The sequence below is a fragment of the Aristolochia californica genome, unplaced genomic scaffold (assembly GCF_029961685.1).
Source record: "Aristolochia californica isolate CCGP_79_NKW_82.1479 unplaced genomic scaffold, dmAriCali1.0.hap1 SCAF_10, whole genome shotgun sequence".
NCBI classification, from domain to species: domain Eukaryota; kingdom Viridiplantae; phylum Streptophyta; class Magnoliopsida; order Piperales; family Aristolochiaceae; genus Aristolochia; species Aristolochia californica.
Genome location: NW_027181771.1, coordinates 1,886,048 through 1,906,260, shown reverse-complemented (window position 1 = coordinate 1,906,260; position 20,213 = coordinate 1,886,048). Strand labels below are relative to the sequence as shown.

The window sequence follows — 20,213 nt, the reverse complement described above, 5'->3', positions numbered from 1 at the left end:
GATCTTTCTCCTCGCCTCTCGTCTCGGCCCTTCTCCTCTCGCCGCTCCCTTGCTGCCGCTGCTCGGCCTCAGCCGCTTCCCTGCTGCCGTTGCTCGGCCTCGACGACCCCTATCAATCCCTCTCTCTTCGCCTCACCCCAGACATGTCTCAACCTCATCTCTCATTCTTCTTCTCTGTTCCCCTCTATTCATCCTTTTGCCGCCCCTTTCTCAAAACCAAAAACTATCGTTTCATCTCTTCGTCACCCCCTTTCTCAAAACCGAAAACTATCATTTCATCTCTTCGTCGCCCCTTCTCTCAAAACCGAACCCTATAATTTCCTCTCAGCGCCCCCTCTCTTAATACCTTATTATTTCACTCTCTCGCCGCCCCTTCTCTCAAAACAGAAGCCCTACTCACCCTCCAAACCCGAATTTGAATTTTAGAAGCCGATTTAGCAGGGTGATTTTTTAGGGCGTTTGTAAATTGAATCTAATTATTGTGTTTAATTATAATGTTGATTTGAATTTAGGTGTTTAATTACTGTATTTTTTTATTTAATTTTTAATTTCTGATTTTATGTTAATGAAATTTCTATCAATTGCAGATAAATTAAAATTATTGTAAAGTTTAATTTTAGTTTATGGATTTTCTGTATAATTTGCTATATTTTAGTTATGGATTCCTATGCCATTGAATGTTGTATTTTCTGAAGTTGCTAGTTTAATTTTAGTTAATTTCGTTTAATTTTCTGATTTATAAAGTTGCATTTTACTCTATTGAGATAAGATTTGCATGATTTTTAGTTGCTAGTTGTTGTTAAATAAATTTGAAGTGTGATGAAATGATCATTCCATGTGGTGAGGAGCTTTGGGTGTCATAAATATCTACCACATGGTTTTTTTTATTTTTTTTTATTTTTTATGTTTTCTTATGTTTGCCCTAGTTACTAGGATGGGTACAAATTTTGATTAAGAGTAGGTTGGGTAATGACAATTGGGTTGAGTCCAGTTCAAACTAGGCTGAGTCACCTGCACAGGTGTCCATTAGCCAACAAAACCCGACCCATATCACTGACGAGGTACGGTTCGTTGTGATTGCGAAGTCATATGGGGCTTTACCAGGGGTGTTCGGTGAATTTGGACGTAGGTGTTTTTTTGCATTGTTAGGACTAATCATAAAAATTAAAACTTAGATCATTTTGTGCATAAATGAACTCTTACTAATGTATGTAGTTGTTATAGATAATATGGCGTCAGTTGTTGGGTTCTTCCGTCAATACAATGGAAAATTGAAGGAGAAGTCTGGATATTTTCATAGTAATGATGGAGGTCAATCACAAATGAAAAAGATTGCAGTTTTGACTAAGTTTAGCGAGTTCTTAGTAATAATGTACAGATTCACGGGGTGGGATGGTGACACTCGTCAAATGTTTATTAAGGCCAAAATTCCATTTTTTTACGGGGTTTTTGTTATCTCAAAGGTGGAAAATGATAATGATTTGATTGAATTATTTGAGATGGCTTCAAGTAATCGATCTATGGTTGAGATTTTCTTAGAAAAGGTCCTAAGATAAAGAGCCCATGGAAGGGAAAGTACGAGGAATCGAAACTTTATTGGTGAAACATTCTGTCCCCAAGAACAATAATTACCACATACACAGGAGTAAGCATTTATGTTCGTATATTTATGATATGAATTGTTAAATTTATATGACTTATTTTTAAGTACAAACTATTATCTATATAGGTTTAATACACAAGGGCGTGAAGTGGGGTTTTTGAACCCCTCTTTAAATTTGATCCTTTTTAGTCATTATGGACGAAAACTGTCTTGAGAAAATGGCTAAACATCAGAACTAGAGCCGATGAGTTTCATTGCGATAACACTGTAAAAGGTGAGTACTCTCTCTCCCTCTTTAACTTTTTTGTAATGGAAGTCGCGCTAGTTTCATGGTCCCTCACTTTCATGCCCCAATGTGCTTTTCCTTTTTCATAACAGAGAAGAAAGAGTTGTTCCAACCAAGACCGATACGTTTATCTAAATGAAGAAATTTCAGGCAAGGTCTTTTGTTATAATCAGACAAAAGAGTGGAATGAGAATTTTAATATTCTTTGACATTTTGATGTAAAATTATTTATTAATATACGACTTTCTATTGATCATATTTAGAGCTTTCAAATTAAGAAAAAAAGATTGGAAACTGTGTGCAAATTGGTAATGGGTGGATAGACTTGGAGACAGACCAGAATAGATTTGTAGATTATGCACGGAGTCATGTAATGCTATCAGATGAGAATCACAGGGAGATTTTAATTTTTCTCTTATTGATGAAACTACTTGACAGAAGGATGATGATGAATGGGTTAGGTATACCTTTGGTTGTTGAGACTTGAGACAACTTTTAAACTTGTTGAATGCATAATTTTATCTTGCTAAATAAATGAGGTTTGTCCTCTATGTTGGGTTTGCTTTACAGTTTGAATCTATTTGGTTCGTCCTCTGAAGGTTGTTAGAAAAACTGGGTGTGCTATAACTTGGTTCAAGAAATGTAATTTCAATCTTTTGAACCCATGTCAAATATGTTAGGACGTCATGGCTCCCATTAACGATCTCTTTGACATCATTGTACAACATTTACTTTCCTTTGTGCCTTGACCATAATTTAACATTTTTTGCTTCAATGCTTCCATCGAGGGCTTTAAACCTACAAATTTATCGATACATTTATTTTTTTATTTAATAAATATTTTAAATTGATAATAAAATGTGTTTTAATATTTTTAATTAAGTAATTTATTTTTTAATAATTTATTAATTTGTAAATAAGGTCATAAAAAGTATACAAATACATTTTTTGTATATTTTTTATTTTTAAATATTTTAAATCCATTGTAAATGGGTAAGAGTTAGATTTTTTCTATTTATAAATATTTTAAATTTCTAAATATTGTAATTTTTTAAATAAGGTGATAAAAAGTATACAAATAAATTTTATTTTTAAACTCTAAAATAACATTTTTTGAATATTTTTTAAATTTATAAATATTTTAAATCGATAATATATGGATAAGACTTAAGAGTAAGATTTTTTAAATCCATAATAAAAGGGTAAGAGTAGATTTTTTCTATTTATAAATAATTTAAATTTGTAAATATTATTATTTTTTAAATAAGGTGATAAAAATTATACAAATAAATTATATTTTTAAACTCGAAAATAACTTTTTTGTATATTTTTTAATTTATAAATATTTTAAATCGATAATATGTGGGTAAGACTTAAGAGTAAGATTTTTTCTATTTATAAATATTTTAAATCTAATTATTTTACTTATTTTATTTTATTTTTTAAATATAAAGTAATAAAAGTGTAAAGATAAAAAAAATTAATTAATTAATATTTTAATTGATATTAAATGGTGTTAAATAAGTAAGAGTTAAATTTTTAATTGTTTATTAAAATTTTTAATAATTTATTATTTTAGATATAAGGTAAAAAAAAGTGTATTTGATTTTTTTATTTTTTTAAAATTTGTTCAAATTTTTTTAATGCTATGACGTGGCAACTGATATGGTAGATGACATGTCAAATATAATGACGTGTCAGCCGATGTGTTCATCTATCGTATCGCACTAATGTGGTGACATGTTAGCAGTTAAAGCTTACGTGTCGTCTTTGACAGTCCACATGTACAATGGACCGATTAAAGTTCGGTAATTTTGCAAATAAGTTGATGTCATTATTGTTTTCAGAAATAAGTTTTTGAATTAATGTGGTGACGTGTTAGTAGTCAAAGTTTACGTGTCGTCTTTGACAGTCCATATGTACAATGGACCGTTTAAAGTTCGGTAATTTTACAAATAAGTTATGTCATCCTTGTTTTCAGAAATAAGTTTTTTCAAACTATTATTTTGGTAAAAAGCCCAAAACATCACTGTAAGGCTCTGTATCGTTATGTTTGGCGTCTCTGTTATCGTGGTAATTCAGAAACAGGAACGGAAGACGGATAAAAGTTTTTTGTTAAGTTAAAAAACAGTCTTATCGTCTTCAGCCTTTTTCTGTTGGCGGTCTCGGTCGGCCGGAGAAAGAGGAAGAGAAATCTTCCCTAAAATAGAGGAAATAGTGTTGGAACTAAACTAAGCAGCTTCCATTAAGATAGAAACCAGACTCCTATTCGTCTTGGGGATCTTTCAAAACAGATTAAAGGGGAAGATAAACCTTCCCTAAAATAAAGGAAATAGTGTTGGAAGGAAACTCTAAATCAGCTTTCATTAAGATAGAAACCAGACTCCTATTCGTCTTCCGGATCTTTCAAAACAGATTTGGATTTCCAATCCCAGCTATATAAATAATAGTTTCACATCGGTCGGGACGGAGAGCAGCTTCCATTAAGATAAAAATTGTCTTCACCCGACGTGCATGGTTTTTTCTTCCAAAGCTCAATCGATCTCCAGGCTCTTCACGATGCCGTCGCCCCCCACTTCTCCCATTGTCAAAGAACGCCGAGTTTCTTCCGATGAGTACCAGCGCTTCACAGTCTCCTTCCAAAAAGCTTCTATTCTCACTGTTCTCACAAATAGCAGCTCCATCGTAGACAAATGGATTCATGAAGTTTACCATGCCCATCAGCACCGTATCGACTCTCTCGTCGTCGGCCTTGACGTCGAGTGGCGCGCTTCCTATGTCTCTAATGTCACCTACCCTGTCGCAATACTGCAGCTTTGTGTGGGTCGTCGATGCCTTATCTTCCAGTTTCTGTATGCCGACAACATCCCGGAATCTCTCTACGAGTTTCTAGCCAAACCGAACTTCTCCTTCGTCGGGGTTGGAGTTAAAGAAGACGCGAGGAAGCTAGATCGTGATTACGGTCTCGTAGTTAATAAACCAGTCGAGCTTCCCGCTTTGGCGGCGGACATATACGAGATGAAAGAGCTCCGGTTCGCAGGGCTGAAGAAGCTCACTAATTTCGTGCTTGGGTACGATGTGGATAAGCCGAAGGAGATTACTATGAGCAGATGGGATTACTGGGCTCTGAGCCATGAGCAGGTCGGTTATGCCTGTATTGATGCTTATCTCTCTTTCCAGATCGGAAAAACTCTGATAGAAGATCTTCCCGATGATGATTTTCCGTAACGTTTTCTAGATTGAAATCTTGTTCTCAGCATCGTTCAAAGTAGTGTTATCGTCTTCTGGGTTTCCATCAATTGTTACAGGACGATCATAGCTTTCTATTGAATCGATTATTTGACACCATTGATGTTACAGGCAAACCAAGGTGTTAAACCCTAAACCAAAGTGAATCATTTTTATTATTTATAAAAGTAGAATATTTAAACAAAAATATCACTTTTAAATTACTAATTTAATACAGTATTAACAGTAGTGAATATAATAAATAATTAAATAATATATTTTATTAATAAATTAAGATAAATTTTAGTTTTTTCTAAATTAATATAATAATTACAAATTAAAATTAATACCGATCGATCACATAGCAAAAAATCGATGGGTGGTTTAAGTTTATTAAAACGTGCCCTAACCAATTGAGTTAGTCATCCCTAATTGGATAGGATAATTGATCTTGCTATATTGAGTTTTAAAATTTTAATTATTTTTAAATATATAATAAATAATTTATAACTATTTCTTTATAACCTTAATTGCCCCTTAAAACCATAATTCTATTTAATTTCAAAATTAAATTATTAATATAATTAATTTATTTTAATTAAAATTATATTAATATTAAAATGGTTAAATTATTAAAATTTGGTCATATTTATTTTATTTTAATTAATATTCTATAAGTAAAACATAATTTTATTAAAATTCTTATTTAATGGGTAGAAAATTGAAGAACACCGCGTGGCGTATGCGTAGTTGATTCTCCTCTACGACTCTGCCCGCGTCACGAAGCGACAGAAAATTGGGAACCGCGAGACGAGAGCCCGCCGACCGATACGGTAAATTGCGCGAGAAAGAGCGTTAATTCTCGTGCTTTTCCGTGGAGCCTACACCAAGAGGAAGGGTCCCACTCCGTCCGGCAGACGCCCCGCACCGACGGAGCTCCCGAAGGCCCACCTTAATTTCCGGATACTAGCCCTGGCCCCACAACCTCTACTTTTTCCTTTCCTGAAATTTTGATCTCTCTCTCTCTCACTCTCTGCCTGCCTTTTTCTACCGACGGAAAAGAATTCAGAAACCCTGAGAAATTGAGATTTGAGAAGTCTTCTCTTTTGTTGGGAGGGAGCGGTGGGCGGAAAAAATACTTCTTTCTCGCGCTGGTGCGATAGCTGTGAAATCTATGCGGTTTTTCTTTGCGTTGATGGGTTTACCTCGATGTTCGCACCGGGTCTCTGGACGCGTTTCTCTTTTTCTGTAAGCTCGTAGATCTCGACGAGCATTCATCACCAATGGTTAACGCGGGTAGAATCACCAATGGTTAACGCGGGTAGATGCGCGTGCGGGCGTTGGATCTAGGATTTTTCTTTTTCTGTGGACTCGGGTACGAGGGGCTCGTTGTTTTTCGGTTTCGGTTCTCTGCTTTTGAGGTGTTTCGTTGTTGCTGCATTTCGTTTTGGTTTTCCATCTGGGGATTTAGAGAATGATCTTTATACTTTGAGATGCTTTGCTTGGTTTCCTTATTTGTAAACAGGTGTGTTTTTTTTTTTTTTTTGGGGGGGGGAGGATTGTATGCGTCGGGGTTACATGTATCTTCTTTATTGTACTTCTATTTATTTCCTTCGATGTTTCAAGGTTTGAAAGCTGTAAGCTTTGATGGGTTTTATCGCAACTATTGGTGTTGTTGCTACTATTTACTTGCTAGAGATTGCCGAAATTACGTTTTAATTTTGTGGCTCGTTTGTTGATTTCTCTTTGTTCTTCTGGGATCGTTGCTTCGAAGCGGTTCTTGGAGGCGTATCCGATTATTTTTATTGAAGTTTATTTTAGTCTCCTTTGCAGTTCCTTTTTTGGTTTATTTTGTTGAGATTTTGAAAATGGAAATATCCTCTTTTGCTCTTTGTTGAGCTTGTTATTTTGAATGATTAATCTGCAATGCTAGTTTGGCCTCTGATTTTCAATCTTTGCCATACATGCAGGTTTCTGGGATTTCTAGATGCAAAGATATGGAGCAGATGGTTGATTCCATTCTTGAGATCTTCGATTAGCTCCGAGTGGTTGTTGATCAGAAGAAAAAGACACGAGTAGAGGATAGAGAGAAGATACTTTGTCAGGGAGGAGAGGGATTTGCAGTTTAGTCGTTTGGTCTTTGCTAGTCCTTACCTGTTAGAGGGCGTGGTTTTGCTAGAAAGGCTTGAATTTTCTTTGTGAATATCTGATTTTATGAAAGAAAAACAGAATTTGTTATGGATAACTCTCTTATAGATAGAGAGCCTTTGGTTGATCTCGAGGATGGGGGAACTACTAGTGAAGAAGATGGATCCAAAGAGATGCCTTCAAGTGATAGACAAGCAAGACAAGTGCCTGGTAGGGTTTGGAATGGCTTTGTGACTTCAGATGAGTTACCAGTGCAAGGTGAAGATGCGGTGAAAGTATGCAATCATTTAATAAATTCAGCTGAGTTTTCCAGTGCTAATGTGGACGTATTAGGATCAACTATGAGTTCGATTGCCAACAACTCGGTCATGGATAAGCCTAAAAGGAAGAGTAATAAGAAGGCTGCAAAACCTCCTCGGCCTCCGAAACCTCCTCTTTTGGATGCTTCAGATCACAAACTAATCAAGGAGATATCTGAGTTGGCTATGTTGAAGAAAGCTAGGATTGAGAGAATGAAAGCATTGAGGAAGATGAGAGCTGCTAAATCAGCTTCTTCTGGAAGTAATATGTGTGCAATGGTTGTCACTGTTTTATTCTGCCTGATTATAATCTTACAAGGTACACTGCCCTCTGGATACAATTTTTCTCTTAATGTTCTTTGATGTTTGAGGGATTGGTATTTGATGTTTTCCCATAACCATTTTTTTTTTTGGTTAACGGTTTGACATTTGCATGTTTTATTCTTTGAAATGTTTTCTGATCTAAATGTCAAACTTCCAGATCTCTGTTTTTAGCTTTATTATGATGCCTGATTTGCTCCTGAGATGACTCAACCTGGAATAGCTCATTACTTGGTCATTCTGATCAAACGCTTGACGCAAGGTTCATAAGATCAGGAGTCATCCTGCTACTTTGTTGGGAACCTGGAATATCTAGCTGTTGAAGAGATGGTGATTCACTTCTGTTGGCAGTGTTATTTTGATTCCCTTGTGGTAGAGAACATATATTAAACATGGATTGTGACTTAGGCTGTTGCTATACCTGACTAGAAAAGTTTTGATTCCCCTCTTCCTGCACCAGGTTAAGAATCAAAATAATGCCAACTTGGTTTGAAAAGGGAGTAGATAAGCTAGGGTTGTGTATCATTTTCAAATTTTCTTTCTTAGTCTTCATGAAATTTTTTACCATTAACCACAGCTTAAAGGTGGCTGGTGCTATTCTTGGAAAAGGTCTTAGTTCAATAATTGGAAATGCCTTATGCCCCAAGAGATTTATGTAAATTTTATGGAGCCTCCGATATTGGTGCTTACATGAGGTAGCCATGCTAATATTCATTCATGGGCATATGAACTCAATCATGCCCAAGAACTTATTATTATCAGTTCTGCAAGTTCTTTCCCGATTTCTGTGACATCTATTTGATGGGTAGGTAAGGTTTATGGCTACTGACTTGGCCAGCAAACTTGATTACGTCTTGTATGTTCGAAGTAAAGGACATACATTATTTTCAAAATTTGAGATGTTAGATGTGTAACCAGTTCTGGTGATGCTTATCTGATTCTGATGCCATCAGTGCAGAAGCAGGAAAAAATAAATTTTAGCTATTTATCCAACAAATAGTTGTATTTTCTACTTTTTAAAGTTTCCATAGTGTAGAATGGAGAATGATTCATGTAGCTTACTTCAACTAAAAGAGGGGAAGCTTTTAGAGATGATTGGGTTATGGTGATGGTTTCCTCAAATTTCCTTCTCTGAATCCTGTTGTAGCTACACAACATGCTATTGAACCGTGAGGTATACCACTGATAACGCTTTCACTACATTTATAGACACTATTGGATTACTTCTTATGAACTGTATTGGCAAATTTTTGCAGTATGTGCATCGATGAATGTTAAAGTGTCCTGAACGTATCGGCAAACCCGGTTGCGTTCTGTTCTCACCTTTGGTTTTCACTTCAATTTTGTATTGAACTGTCAGTTCTTTTCTTTCTTTTTTTCTCCGAAGGTTTTTATTCTATAATTTAATCGTGCCAACATTATGATCTTGAGCATTGGCTTCTGCAGGAGCATTCTCCAGGAGTAGGGTAGATATAAATTCTCATGGATCTCCCGAGTCTGCAGTTGCGTCAGGGGGAGGATTAATTTCAGTACAGTATTACAGAAATATGTCTGCGAGAAGCATGGTTTCTCCTGGTTCTGAATCACCCAAGTAAGATATTGCTTTACTGGATTTGAGAACAGAAAATCTAGTTTAGCTTGTTCACTTCAATATTGAATTCATCCCAAGTGCTGTAATGTATCTCTTCAATATGATTGCAGCATCGTAGAGCAGGTAACTGGGTCCGACGAAGAACGGTCTAGAACATCGAGGCGACTTCTACGACTCACAAATAAAAACAAAAAACGTACCATCTTCTGAGTAGTCATTCTTGAACTGAATTCATTCTCTCCCTTTGTACACTGATGTTTGTAACAGCTCCTTGTATCAAACTCTCGGTATATATGTATATATGATCAGAGGCCTACATTCTACATTTCTTCCACAGGGTGTTCAATGATTTAACAAATAGATTGGCCTTCCATCACTTTCATGATGTTTCCATCCTCTCGTTTTTGGTCGCTATTTCTTTACGTTCCATTTTTAATTTCAATTGCATGGTTGCCTGAGATTTTTAAGCACAGCCACTGTTGGATGATAGTGAACAAAAAGAGAAAATGTATTTGAGAAGATACAAACGCATGTGAAAGATGGGAACGAGTAACAATGGCCAGGGATAATGTGCAGGAACAGGACAAAAGGATCTGAATTCTGATATTGAGGTTGATTTGAAGGATCCAGCTCTATCACTCGTTTTGATTCTCAGTGTGATGTTCGGGACGACAGAAGAATAAGAGACAAGAGACTACATTTGCGTCTTCTTCATTGACCAATCTGCTCTTGTCTGTAAAAGGGTGTTCTTCTCCGGTCTCCACAATCAGCTTCTGGGAATCGTGGTGGGGTGTATCTTAATTTTAGCAGCTGAAAGGCCCTTTCATGCCATTAATGGAGCTTTCTTTTCTCTGCTTTTTCTATGGTCTGGTTTTGATGAGATCGTGAGATCTTATGGTCGGCCTGTTACGACGCCAGACCACATGCACACCAAGCTGCAATTAAATTCCATAGCAAAAAATATCCATTGTAGTAACTTATTCATCCATTCTTCGAAATTACCATTTAGAAAAGTAAACAACAAAGAAGAAAATACCGAACCGACTCAGATCTTCAATCTTCCCAATACTGCAATCAAGAACGCGGAACTGGGACGACGATCAGGCTATTCTTTCTAGCCATGGTTATGCCAAAGGCCTCATTCATGTCCAGATCCTCATTCCTCATCCCACCAGGGAGTTGCCAATCAAAGTGGTACAGAAGGTTTGCAAGGGTGAGCTCAATGATAGCCAGTCCAAACGAGATACCAGGGCACCCTCTCCTTCCCGCTCCAAATGGAATGAACTCAAAATTCTGCCCTCTGAAATCAACTGAACTGCCCAGAAACCTCTCGGGCTCAAAATCTTCTGGATTTTCCCAGTAGTTGGGGTCCCTCCCAATAGCCCAGCAGTTCACAAGAACCCTAGTTTTCTTGGGTATTTGATAGCCATTTATCCGGCAGTCCTCAATGGATTCTCTTGGCAGCAGCAGAGGAACAGGAGGGCAGAACCTGAACGTCTCCTTGATTACTAACTTCAAGTAACTCATCTCTTTTATGTCATTCTCTGTGATATTCATCTTCCCTTTCATAACACTCCTCACCTCCGCCTGTGCTTTCTTCATCACTCTAGGTTTTCTTATCAGTTGTGACATGGCCCATTCCATGGTGGTTGAAGAAGTCTCAGTTCCTGCTGCAAACATGTCCTGAAACCGAACGAAAAGTGTGGATTATGATTTATACATTCAATGGGCATTCAATGGCGATTTGTGGATAATGGAAGTGGGTAACATCTATATATACTCACAAAAATGACTGCCTTTATGTTGGTGTATGAAAGATCAAACTCACGGTCGCCATGTTTTTGAAGTCTTAGAAGAACATCAACTAAGTCTTCAGTATCTTCTTCTTCTTCTTCTTCCTCGCGTCTCTTACTCTTCCTGCTTTTGATCTCTTCATGTGCTTCAATAATGCTACTAACAACTCTATCAAGCCTCTGATGAATCTTCATGAATTTTTGCTCAGATCTGCTGATAACGCGAATCAATTTTGACGAATGAAACAGATCAGCAACATCAAAACCGCCAACTAACTTAATTGCTTCATCCATGGCCTTCTTGAACAGCTCTTGTTCACTGCATCTATCGCCAAAAACCGTCCTAGCTGCAATATCATTCGTCAACATGAAGATCATCTTTGAGAGATTGATCGGTGAGCCAGCCAATATGGAAATGGATTGAATCAGACTTGATACTTCCTCCTCCCTCACCCTGCTAAAAGATTGGACCCTTTTTGCACTGAGGAGCTCAACAATGCATATTTTTCGCAGTTGTCTCCAGTACTCTCCATAGGGAGCATTTATAACATCTCTGTTTCCGTAGGTTAAGATTGAGGAGCCAAGAACATGGGGCCTCTGTGAGAAGATGAGATCATGGGTTTTCATGATTTCTTTGGCTACCTCTGGAGAAGACACTACAAGAAGAGATATTTGGCCGAGCTGAAGATGCATGAGAGGTCCATATCTCTGAGACAAGCTGAACAGAACCTTATGTAGTTGTGATCCCAGCTGGTGAATGTTCCCTATAATAGGTAGCTTCCATGGCCCTGGTGGCAATCTTTGATCTGGGTTTTGTCCTTTTGATCTTCTGGATTTGTTCAGGAGGAAGAACAAGAAGGAAATGAAGCAGAAGAGAAGAGCCAAGTAGGATGGAAGATGGACTTCCATGCTTTGGAGAAGAAGAACAGTTGAAGAGCATTTGTATAGGGTTTTTTATCACTGTCTACTTAATATAAATGCTGAGAAGGGTATGAATCAATTAATGTAACGATTGATTATCCTTTATGTCGCTTTACACAAGAATCTTTCCAAATCATTTAACGTGAAAATGGTTCAGTTGGGGTTGACTTGTTGTTGAACCAAACTAGACCTTTTGGGTTAGAAAAATGCAAAAAAACCAAACTAAATGAATGTAGATAGGCAAATAGGTTTGGGTCCATTGTTTCGACCCCAGACCAAAGTTGTGCCTTAGATCCTAACCAACATGTCTGATAGACGAACAAAGCTTTTGTATGGACCCAATGCCATCATATCGGGTATGTACATGGTTCGGGTTCTAGGCACTATGTGGTGTGGGCAAACACATTAACCACACTAGCTAGTTTGTTTATTGTAACTAAACCAAAGTTACTAATTAATCCCCCAAATATGCTCTCTTTTTCTAATAATATTTGGTAAAGTAAGATGCAAAAGAATCTCAAAAGCTTGCTAAAATAGTTTCAAATATTGAAGAAACTCACATAATGTTAAAAACCAAAGCTTCTAATGTGGTTCATTTCCACCACAAACCATTGTTGAAATTGAGGCTCAAGATACCTCTAAGTACCTGAATTTTGATGATAACAAACTCAACCATTTAACATTAGCTTACGAGTGAAAATTTTTGCACAAAAGAAAGAGAATTTTGATATTTTTTGAAAAAGGAGTCAAACCCTGAGTTCTAAAACAAAAAAAAAAAGGAGTTGAAGTTCCACTAACTCCCATATCTGGTTTTATGCAGAGACTCCAACTCCTCCGCCATAGAACCCATCCATCTACTTTTCTCCTAGCTTTGTACTGCCTCCTGAAAAATAGTAGGATCCCCGCTACTAGTACTAAGCGCATAAAAAACCAAATCTTCAAAACCATACCTAGTAGGTGCCTTGATAGTGCATTTGGGGTCTATCTGTGGCTAAACGGTGATGCTGCTAATCACCTAAGCTAAAACTTTCTGCATGCTGAGTATCCTTTTCCCTACCATGGTTCTTTAGCTCCACTTGCACTACATGGTCATTGGTGCTGCAATTTTTTGGTACTTGTTTCTCTTCTTCCTGAGTACGCTGCAATATGGCTTTTTTTATCAAAAACCACATATTGATTAATCATCGTCTTGTTTGCCTTCAAATTCTAGAGCTTGAAGCCTTTCACCTCTTTCTGATAGCCCAGAAAGATACATTGTCTAGACTTCACATCAAACTTCGACCTCTCCTCACTAGAAACATATACATAGGCTGGACAACCAAACACTCTCAAGCCAGTGTAGTCTACCTCATTGCTTGTCCACACCTCCTTCGATACTTTCCCATCTAGTGATGCTCTAGGTGATCTATTAATCAAGAAACATGCCATATTCACTCATTCTGCCCAAAAGTTCTTTGCAAACCCTGCATTCAACTTGAGACATCGAGCTTTTTCAGCTATAGTTTTGTTCATCCTTTCCGCCACACCGTTTTGTTGTGGTGTCTTGTGTACTGTAAAGTGTCTCTTAATTCCATGCTGCTCACACAACTCTTTGAACTTTGAGTCTATGTACTCAGTACCATTGTCTAATCGGAGACATTTAATCTTCTTCCATGTCTGGTTCTCTACTTCAACTTTCCACAACTTAAAATTGACAAACATTTTTGACTTGTACTGCATGAAGTACACCCAAACTATTCGTGAGTAGTCATCAATAAAGGTCACGAAATACATGTGTCCTCCTCGGGATGCTACTCTTACTGGCCCCCAAACATCTGAGTGAACATAGTTTAGAATCCCCTTCGTCTTGTGTGTGGCTGCCTTGAATTGCACCTTATTCTGTTTCCCAAGGACACAAAACTTGCAGAAATCAAGTTTGCATGTTTTGATACCCTTCAATAGATTTCTCTTATGAAGCTCCTGTTAAGCACCTAGCCAATACTACCAAAAAGACCGGCCTGTTAGAAGCGGAAGGCATAGGTACTTAACAAGACCATAACAGCTTCATCATCCCACGCACGCCCATATGACCTAAATGCATATGCCACAAGACTGTACAGTCTGACTCAGATTCTACAGTTGTAAGTCCACCTACAATTGTGGTACCTTGTAGTGTACAGATATTATCAGATATTCTCTACCCCTTCATCACTGTTAAGACACCTTTACTAACTTTCATTATTCCACTTGCAAACTTGTAACTATATCCATTACAGTCTAAAGTGCCCAATGAAATCAGATTCTTTCTTACATCAGGTATGTGTTTAACATCACACAACATTCTAATAACACCATCAAACATTTTAATTCGTATACTCCCTATTCCAATAATTTTGCATGAAGCATCATTACCCATCAGAACAAAACCAGAGTTTACTAACATGTAGGTATGAAACCGATATTTATTTGGCGTCATGTGATAAGGGCATGCCAAATCCAGAATCCAATAATCTCTGAGATGATTTGAACTGGATGAGACAGAAAGCATATTCCCATCACCACTTTTTGAGTCTTCTTCTTCCACTACATTCGTAGACTTTGATGGACCCTCTCTGTTCTCTAGGTTCCCTTTTTTTTTTCTCTAGACAATCCCGTTTTATGTGCCCCTTTTTCCTGCACTTAAAACACGTGATATCTATCCTCTTCTTGGATTTAGATTAAGATTTGTTGTTAATCGATCCACTCCGAGATTTGTTTTTTCTACGTTCCTGGTTACCCTTCACACAAATCTTTCACCTTGTGAAGTCTCATCACTGGTTTTCTTACTGTGATGGAAGCCTAATAGAGCACGTGTGATTTCCTCCAATTCAAGAGTTTCTTTTCCCCGCATCAGAGTTGTAACCAAATTTTTATACGTAGGAAAATTCGATAGGGAATTCAGCAACATTAACGCCTTGTCTTTGTCTTTGAATTTCACATCAACCCGCCTCAAATCACTAATGAACTGATTGAAAACGTTGATATGCTGGCTCGGATCCGAGCCCTCTGTCATCTTAAGACCATACAGTTTCTACTTAAGATAGTTTTTGTTCGTCAACGACTTGGACATATACTAACTTTCCAGTTTCAACCAAACTGTCGTCGATGATTCCTCGTCCATGACGTGATACATCACGTCATCAACCAGACAAAGCCTAATAGTAGCCACAACCTTCGCTTTTATTTCTTTCCAATCCATGTAATCCATTCTTGTCGATTGTTTTCCGTTCAACGCCTTCAACATGCCTTGCTACACTAACAAGGCTTTCACCCTCCTCTGCCATAATCCCTATTCCATCGAATTTTGTCATATCAAATTTGGCAGAAGAAAGCCCAGACATCATAGCCTAACTTGGGATATCTACGATTCATCTCGACGAGATGAATCCAACGCCTCCAAAATCACTTAAATCGGTCGTCAATTTAGCTGTCACGGGCCACAAAACCAGACCTATCGACCCAGACCGGGTTGAACGAAAACCGGGCCGGGTTGAACGGACCGCATTAAGTGACGACCCGGCCGTCGTCTTCGTCCCCGCGTCGTTGTTTAAACAGCGCGGGATGAAGAACAACCGTCTGCGGCGACGGCGGCTTGGGGCTGCGCGCGGTGGCGCGGAACCGGCGATGGCAACGGAATATAGTTAGGAGACTGTAACAAATTCTTCGTCGTCAACATTCTGCGGCTACGGCGACGGCAGCTCGGGGCGAAGCGCGGTGGCGCGGAATCGGCGACGGCAAAGGGAGAGAGCTCGGGGGCGGCGCTCGGTGGGGCGAAACCGGCGACGACTTCTTCTCCTCTTCTCCGAAAAAAAAAAATTTGTTTTTCTTTTGTTCGTCCCGCGCGACGTTCTCCCTCCTTGGACGAAATCTCACGGCGTCGGGATGAAGCCGGGAAAACCGAGAGATTGACTTCGACTTCGACGACGTGTCGCCGGCAGAGACCAGCTTTTGGACGGCGCTTCCCTCTTCGGCGACGCATAGCCGGCAGAGACCCTTCTTCGACGATTTCTCACACGTGGCTGAAAACTTCTCTGCGAACTCGCCGGAAAACGCAGACCTCGATGTCGACGGCTTCGTCTTCGGCGACCGGAAAGCTTCTCTGCGTCGTCGTTGACCGGAAAAAAACAATTTCTCTCTGTTTTGTGGTCCTGAAGCTCTGATACCGATTATCTTATCGATGAATAACTGAAGAAATGAGAACGAACAAACAAATTTAGGGTGGTTCAGGCTGAGCCTTCGTCGATCGGAGCTATAATAAACAGGTTACATAATCCTACTGTATTTATGTTGAAAAGACACAAATACCTTTATACATTAATACCCCCAACCTTATTTAATATGAGCCATATCCTCGACACTTATTTTGTTCCTTCGTTTACATGTTCCTTCATTTACATGGAGTAGCAATCACACGGAGATTGGACTTTTTGGCCATTGTGATTCCAGAAGCCTCACTCATGTCCAGATCCTTAGTGCCATCGGGCAACTTCCAGTCAAAATGATAGAGAAGACTTGCAAGTGCCCTTTCAATCGTTACTAAACCAAACAGCATCCCTGGGCACCCCCTTCTTCCTGCTCCAAATGGAATGAGTTCAAAATTTTGGCCTCTGAAATCCATAGAGCTGCCCAAGAACCTCTCAGGCTCAAAATCATTTGGATTTTTCCAGTATTTGGGGTCCCTCCCAATTGCCCAGATGTTCACAAGAACTCTAGATTTCTTGGGTATTTCGTAGCCACAGATCTGGCAATCATCTATTGATTCTCTGGGTACGAGAAATGGAAGCGGAGGGCACAGCCTCAGAGTTTCCCTGATCACTAATTTTAAGTAGTTCATTTGGGTGATGTCGTCCTCTGTGATCGTGTCCTTTCCTCGCAGAATACTCCTTACCTCCTGCTGTGCTTTCTGCATCACCCTGGGATTTTTCATGAGATGCGACATCGCCCAGATCATGGTGGTAGATGAGGTTTCAGTCCCTGCTGCAAACATATCCTGGAAGCAAAAGATTAAGAAAATTAATGAGTTTGTTGATGCTGTGTACAATGTTTTAAGATGAAGCAACTCACAAAAATGACTCCCTTGATGTTGTCGAGCGTGAGTTCAAACTGGAGATCGCCATGTTTTTGTAATCTGAGCAGCACGTCCACCAGATATTCCACTTGATCTCTTCCCTCATCTTTTCTCGTCCTCATCTTCTCCTGGTGTGCCTCGATGATATTGCTTACGATTTTATCGAGCTTCCGATGAGTTTTCTGAAACTTTGACTCTGTTCTACTCAGCACACAAATCCATCTCGAAGATGGGAATAAGTCGGCGACATTGAAGACTCCCAGAAACTTGATGTTTTCTTCCAAGGTCATCTTGAAACCGTCCTGGTCATCGCATCTGTCACCAAAGATACAGCGTGCAATTATGTCGATGCTCAAAATGAAAAGCTTCTTGGAGAGATTGATAGGTGATCCAGCAATCGAGGAGATGAACTGAACGAGATTTGTGGTCTCTTCTTCTCTGATCTTGTCGAAACTTTGAACCCTTTTGGCGCTGAGGATCTCCAGAATGCAAATCTTCCTAAGCTGCCTCCATAAATCTCCGTACGGAGCAAACACCAAATCTGCATATCCGTAGCTTATGATCTTTGTACAGATCATGTCCGGCCGCTGGGAAAAGTTGAGATCGTGGGTCTTCAACATTTCTTTGGCAATGTCCGGTGAGGAGACAACGACGACAGAGAGCTGGCCCAGGCGCAGATGCATGAGCGGTCCATATTTCTGTGCCAGGTCTCTGAGGACTTTTTGTGGGAGTGAACCTACCACATTATGGATGTTGCCGATTATGGGTAGTTTTCTGGGTCCTGGAGGTAGTTTGCTACCTGCTGCTGGTCTCTTGGCTTTCCGCACGAAGAGGAAGAGGATGCAGCTCACAAGGAGAAGGATGGATGGAAGATGGAGTTCCATGGTTGCAGGCTTGCATCGAACGAGTGACAGAGGTCTGAGATTTAAACTCTCTCTCTCTCTCTCTCTCTTCAATGAGACGAGAAACTATGATAGTCTCACAAATGGGACTAATTCACGTGGGGTAGGTTGAATAAACTCTCTCTCTCTCTCTCTCGTCCATGACTTGAGAAACTATGATAGTCTCATAAATGGGACTCATTCATGTGAGGTAGTGTGAATAAACTCTCTCTCTCTCGTCCATGAGTTGAGAAATTATGATAGTCTCATAAATGGTACTCATTCACGTGGTGTGGGGTGATTAAACTCTCTCTCTCTCTCTCTCTCTCGTCCATGAGTTGAGAAACTATGATAGTCTCATAAATGGGATTAATTCATGTGGGGTGGGGTGAATAAACTCTCTCTCTCTCTCTCTCTCGTCCATGAGTTGAGAAACTATGATAGTCTCATAAATGGGATTAATTCATGTGGGGTGGGGTGAATAAACTCTCTCTCTCTCTCTCTCTCTCTCTCTCTCTCTCTCTCTCTCTCTCTCTCTCTCTCTCTCTCTCTCTCTCTCTCTCTCTCTCTCTCTCTCTCTCTCTCTCTCTCTCTCTCTCTCTCGTCCATGATTTTTTGTCATATGAGAAAGTTGGTAATGGAGAAATGTACAAGAGACTAATTGGCAAGTTGCCAATTGAATATGGCTCTTCAGTTGATCAAAAGGAGGAAAGAACCTAGGGGAAGCTCTCTCTCCATTTCTAACAAAATTATATCTTGTGTATCTAGTTCACATTGTACCTGAGGCTTTCTCCCTTCTTCACCACCAATTCAACCACGTTAAATTAGGTTTAGGTGGAACCAAACACCTTTGAAACACCCTATTGTGTATACAGATATCCTATCCTCTTGGCTTCTAAGTGTAGCATTACATGAGTTACTATCATAAGACTTTATTTTTTGCATTTCACAAAAAAATGCCAAACCTTATTGTCTTTATCAAAGAAAATAACATGAAAGAAATGATAACTATGAAACCCTAAAATTTTGTCCTATCAATAACATCTAGAAACGCATCGTGAGATATATTCCCCGATTTGCTTGATTAAGATGTTGCACAAAAACATAAAAAAAAATGGAAGTTTGTTAATCATATGATTCCATTGTTGAGTGACAGTCTAGGGCAAGACCAAACTAGATAGGCAACTCCATTAACATGTGATCCTCACTCACATAGCTTGATAGGGAAAAAAAAAGTTTATTGTGTATCCCTTACATTAAATTCTAGGAACTCAATCCATATTATTTTGTGTTTAGATGAAGAAGAACAATAGAAAAGAAGAAAGAAGAGAACAAGATGTGAGTTGAAGAGAGTGTGAGAGGTTAGAGAAGAAGATACAAGGCAATTGGAGAAAACAGAGAAGGGAGAGCTTGAATGAGGTCGTACCCTAACCCTTCATATATTAGTAGCTTAGAGAGCATTTTATAAAGGTGTATAATGCCCTTGAGAACAAAAGGGCTACATCAATGTAGTGGAAATAAAACAAGTGAAGGAAATAACATGTATACATCTTTTTCACTTTAAAACTCCTTCTCAAGCTGGTGCACAATCATAAAAAAAAACCTAGAAAGTGGGCATGTTGCTATTGCTTTAGGAAATATATCTTTGAACTGATTCTTGGAAAGTGTAGTACATACTGATAGTCCTGACATGAAGCTTCTCATGAACAAAGTTGCAATCAATTTCATTGTGTGTTAGTACACATGATAAATAGGATTGGTTTCAATGTGTATGGTAGTGTGGTTATCATAATGAAGTTGCATAAGAGTAGTTGTGGAGAACCTTAATTCAGTCAAGAGAAAATTTAAACCATAACATTTCTACATGAGTCATGGTCCAGTATTCAGCTTCTACACTTGACCATGATACAACACTTTGTTTTTTTTGCTTGGCCACCTACTATTGTGCAACAACCTAAAGTAAATTTTCTATCATCTAGAGAACCTACCCAATCTACATTTGTAAATCCTTCAAAAGGACTTGACTGTTGCTCTTAAAGAGGATTCTTAAGGTAGC

At 38.7% G+C, this 20,213-nt stretch overlaps 4 protein-coding genes across 8 annotated transcripts; 2 read left to right on the top strand and 2 right to left on the bottom strand.

The window, feature by feature from the left end:
• Positions 1 to 4,448: 4,448 nt before the first annotated feature.
• Positions 4,449 to 7,156, top strand: LOC137939288 (3'-5' exonuclease-like). Its single transcript, XM_068784560.1, has 2 exons — positions 4,449 to 5,030; positions 7,088 to 7,156. Exons 1-2 carry the CDS (start codon positions 4,449 to 4,451, stop codon positions 7,154 to 7,156), a joined length of 651 nt encoding a protein of 216 aa, XP_068640661.1.
• On the top strand, positions 6,188 to 9,810 carry LOC137966723 (uncharacterized). 5 transcript variants are annotated; one of them, XR_011116241.1, is made up of 4 exons: positions 6,188 to 6,492; positions 7,088 to 7,883; positions 9,142 to 9,240; positions 9,332 to 9,421. XR_011116241.1 is itself a non-coding variant. In XM_068813446.1 (4 exons), exons 2-3 carry the CDS (start codon positions 7,355 to 7,357, stop codon positions 9,171 to 9,173), a joined length of 561 nt encoding a protein of 186 aa, XP_068669547.1. In that variant the 5' UTR covers positions 6,188 to 6,492; positions 7,088 to 7,354; the 3' UTR covers positions 9,174 to 9,190; positions 9,332 to 9,421. The 5 variants fall into 5 exon arrangements, 4 of the variants coding, with proteins under 4 accessions (XP_068669547.1, XP_068669539.1, XP_068669527.1 ...); XM_068813446.1 differs by having other exon boundaries at positions 9,142 to 9,190; XM_068813426.1 differs by lacking the exon at positions 9,142 to 9,240 and adding an exon at positions 9,587 to 9,810 and having other exon boundaries at positions 6,197 to 6,365; positions 9,332 to 9,476.
• Positions 9,811 to 10,550: 740 nt separating this feature from the next.
• On the bottom strand, positions 10,551 to 12,178 carry LOC137939280 (desmethyl-deoxy-podophyllotoxin synthase-like). The gene is made up of 2 exons (XM_068784550.1): positions 11,261 to 12,178; positions 10,551 to 11,159 (listed from the first exon to the last, which is right to left on the bottom strand). The coding sequence occupies exons 1-2, from the start codon at positions 12,176 to 12,178 to the stop codon at positions 10,551 to 10,553; spliced, it is 1,527 nt and encodes a 508-aa protein (XP_068640651.1).
• Positions 12,179 to 16,431: 4,253 nt separating this feature from the next.
• On the bottom strand, positions 16,432 to 18,239 carry LOC137942372 (premnaspirodiene oxygenase-like). The gene is made up of 2 exons (XM_068787995.1): positions 17,273 to 18,239; positions 16,432 to 17,198 (listed from the first exon to the last, which is right to left on the bottom strand). Exons 1-2 carry the CDS (start codon positions 18,158 to 18,160, stop codon positions 16,596 to 16,598), a joined length of 1,491 nt encoding a protein of 496 aa, XP_068644096.1. The 5' UTR covers positions 18,161 to 18,239; the 3' UTR covers positions 16,432 to 16,595.
• Between the last annotated feature and the right edge of the window lie 1,974 nt (positions 18,240 to 20,213).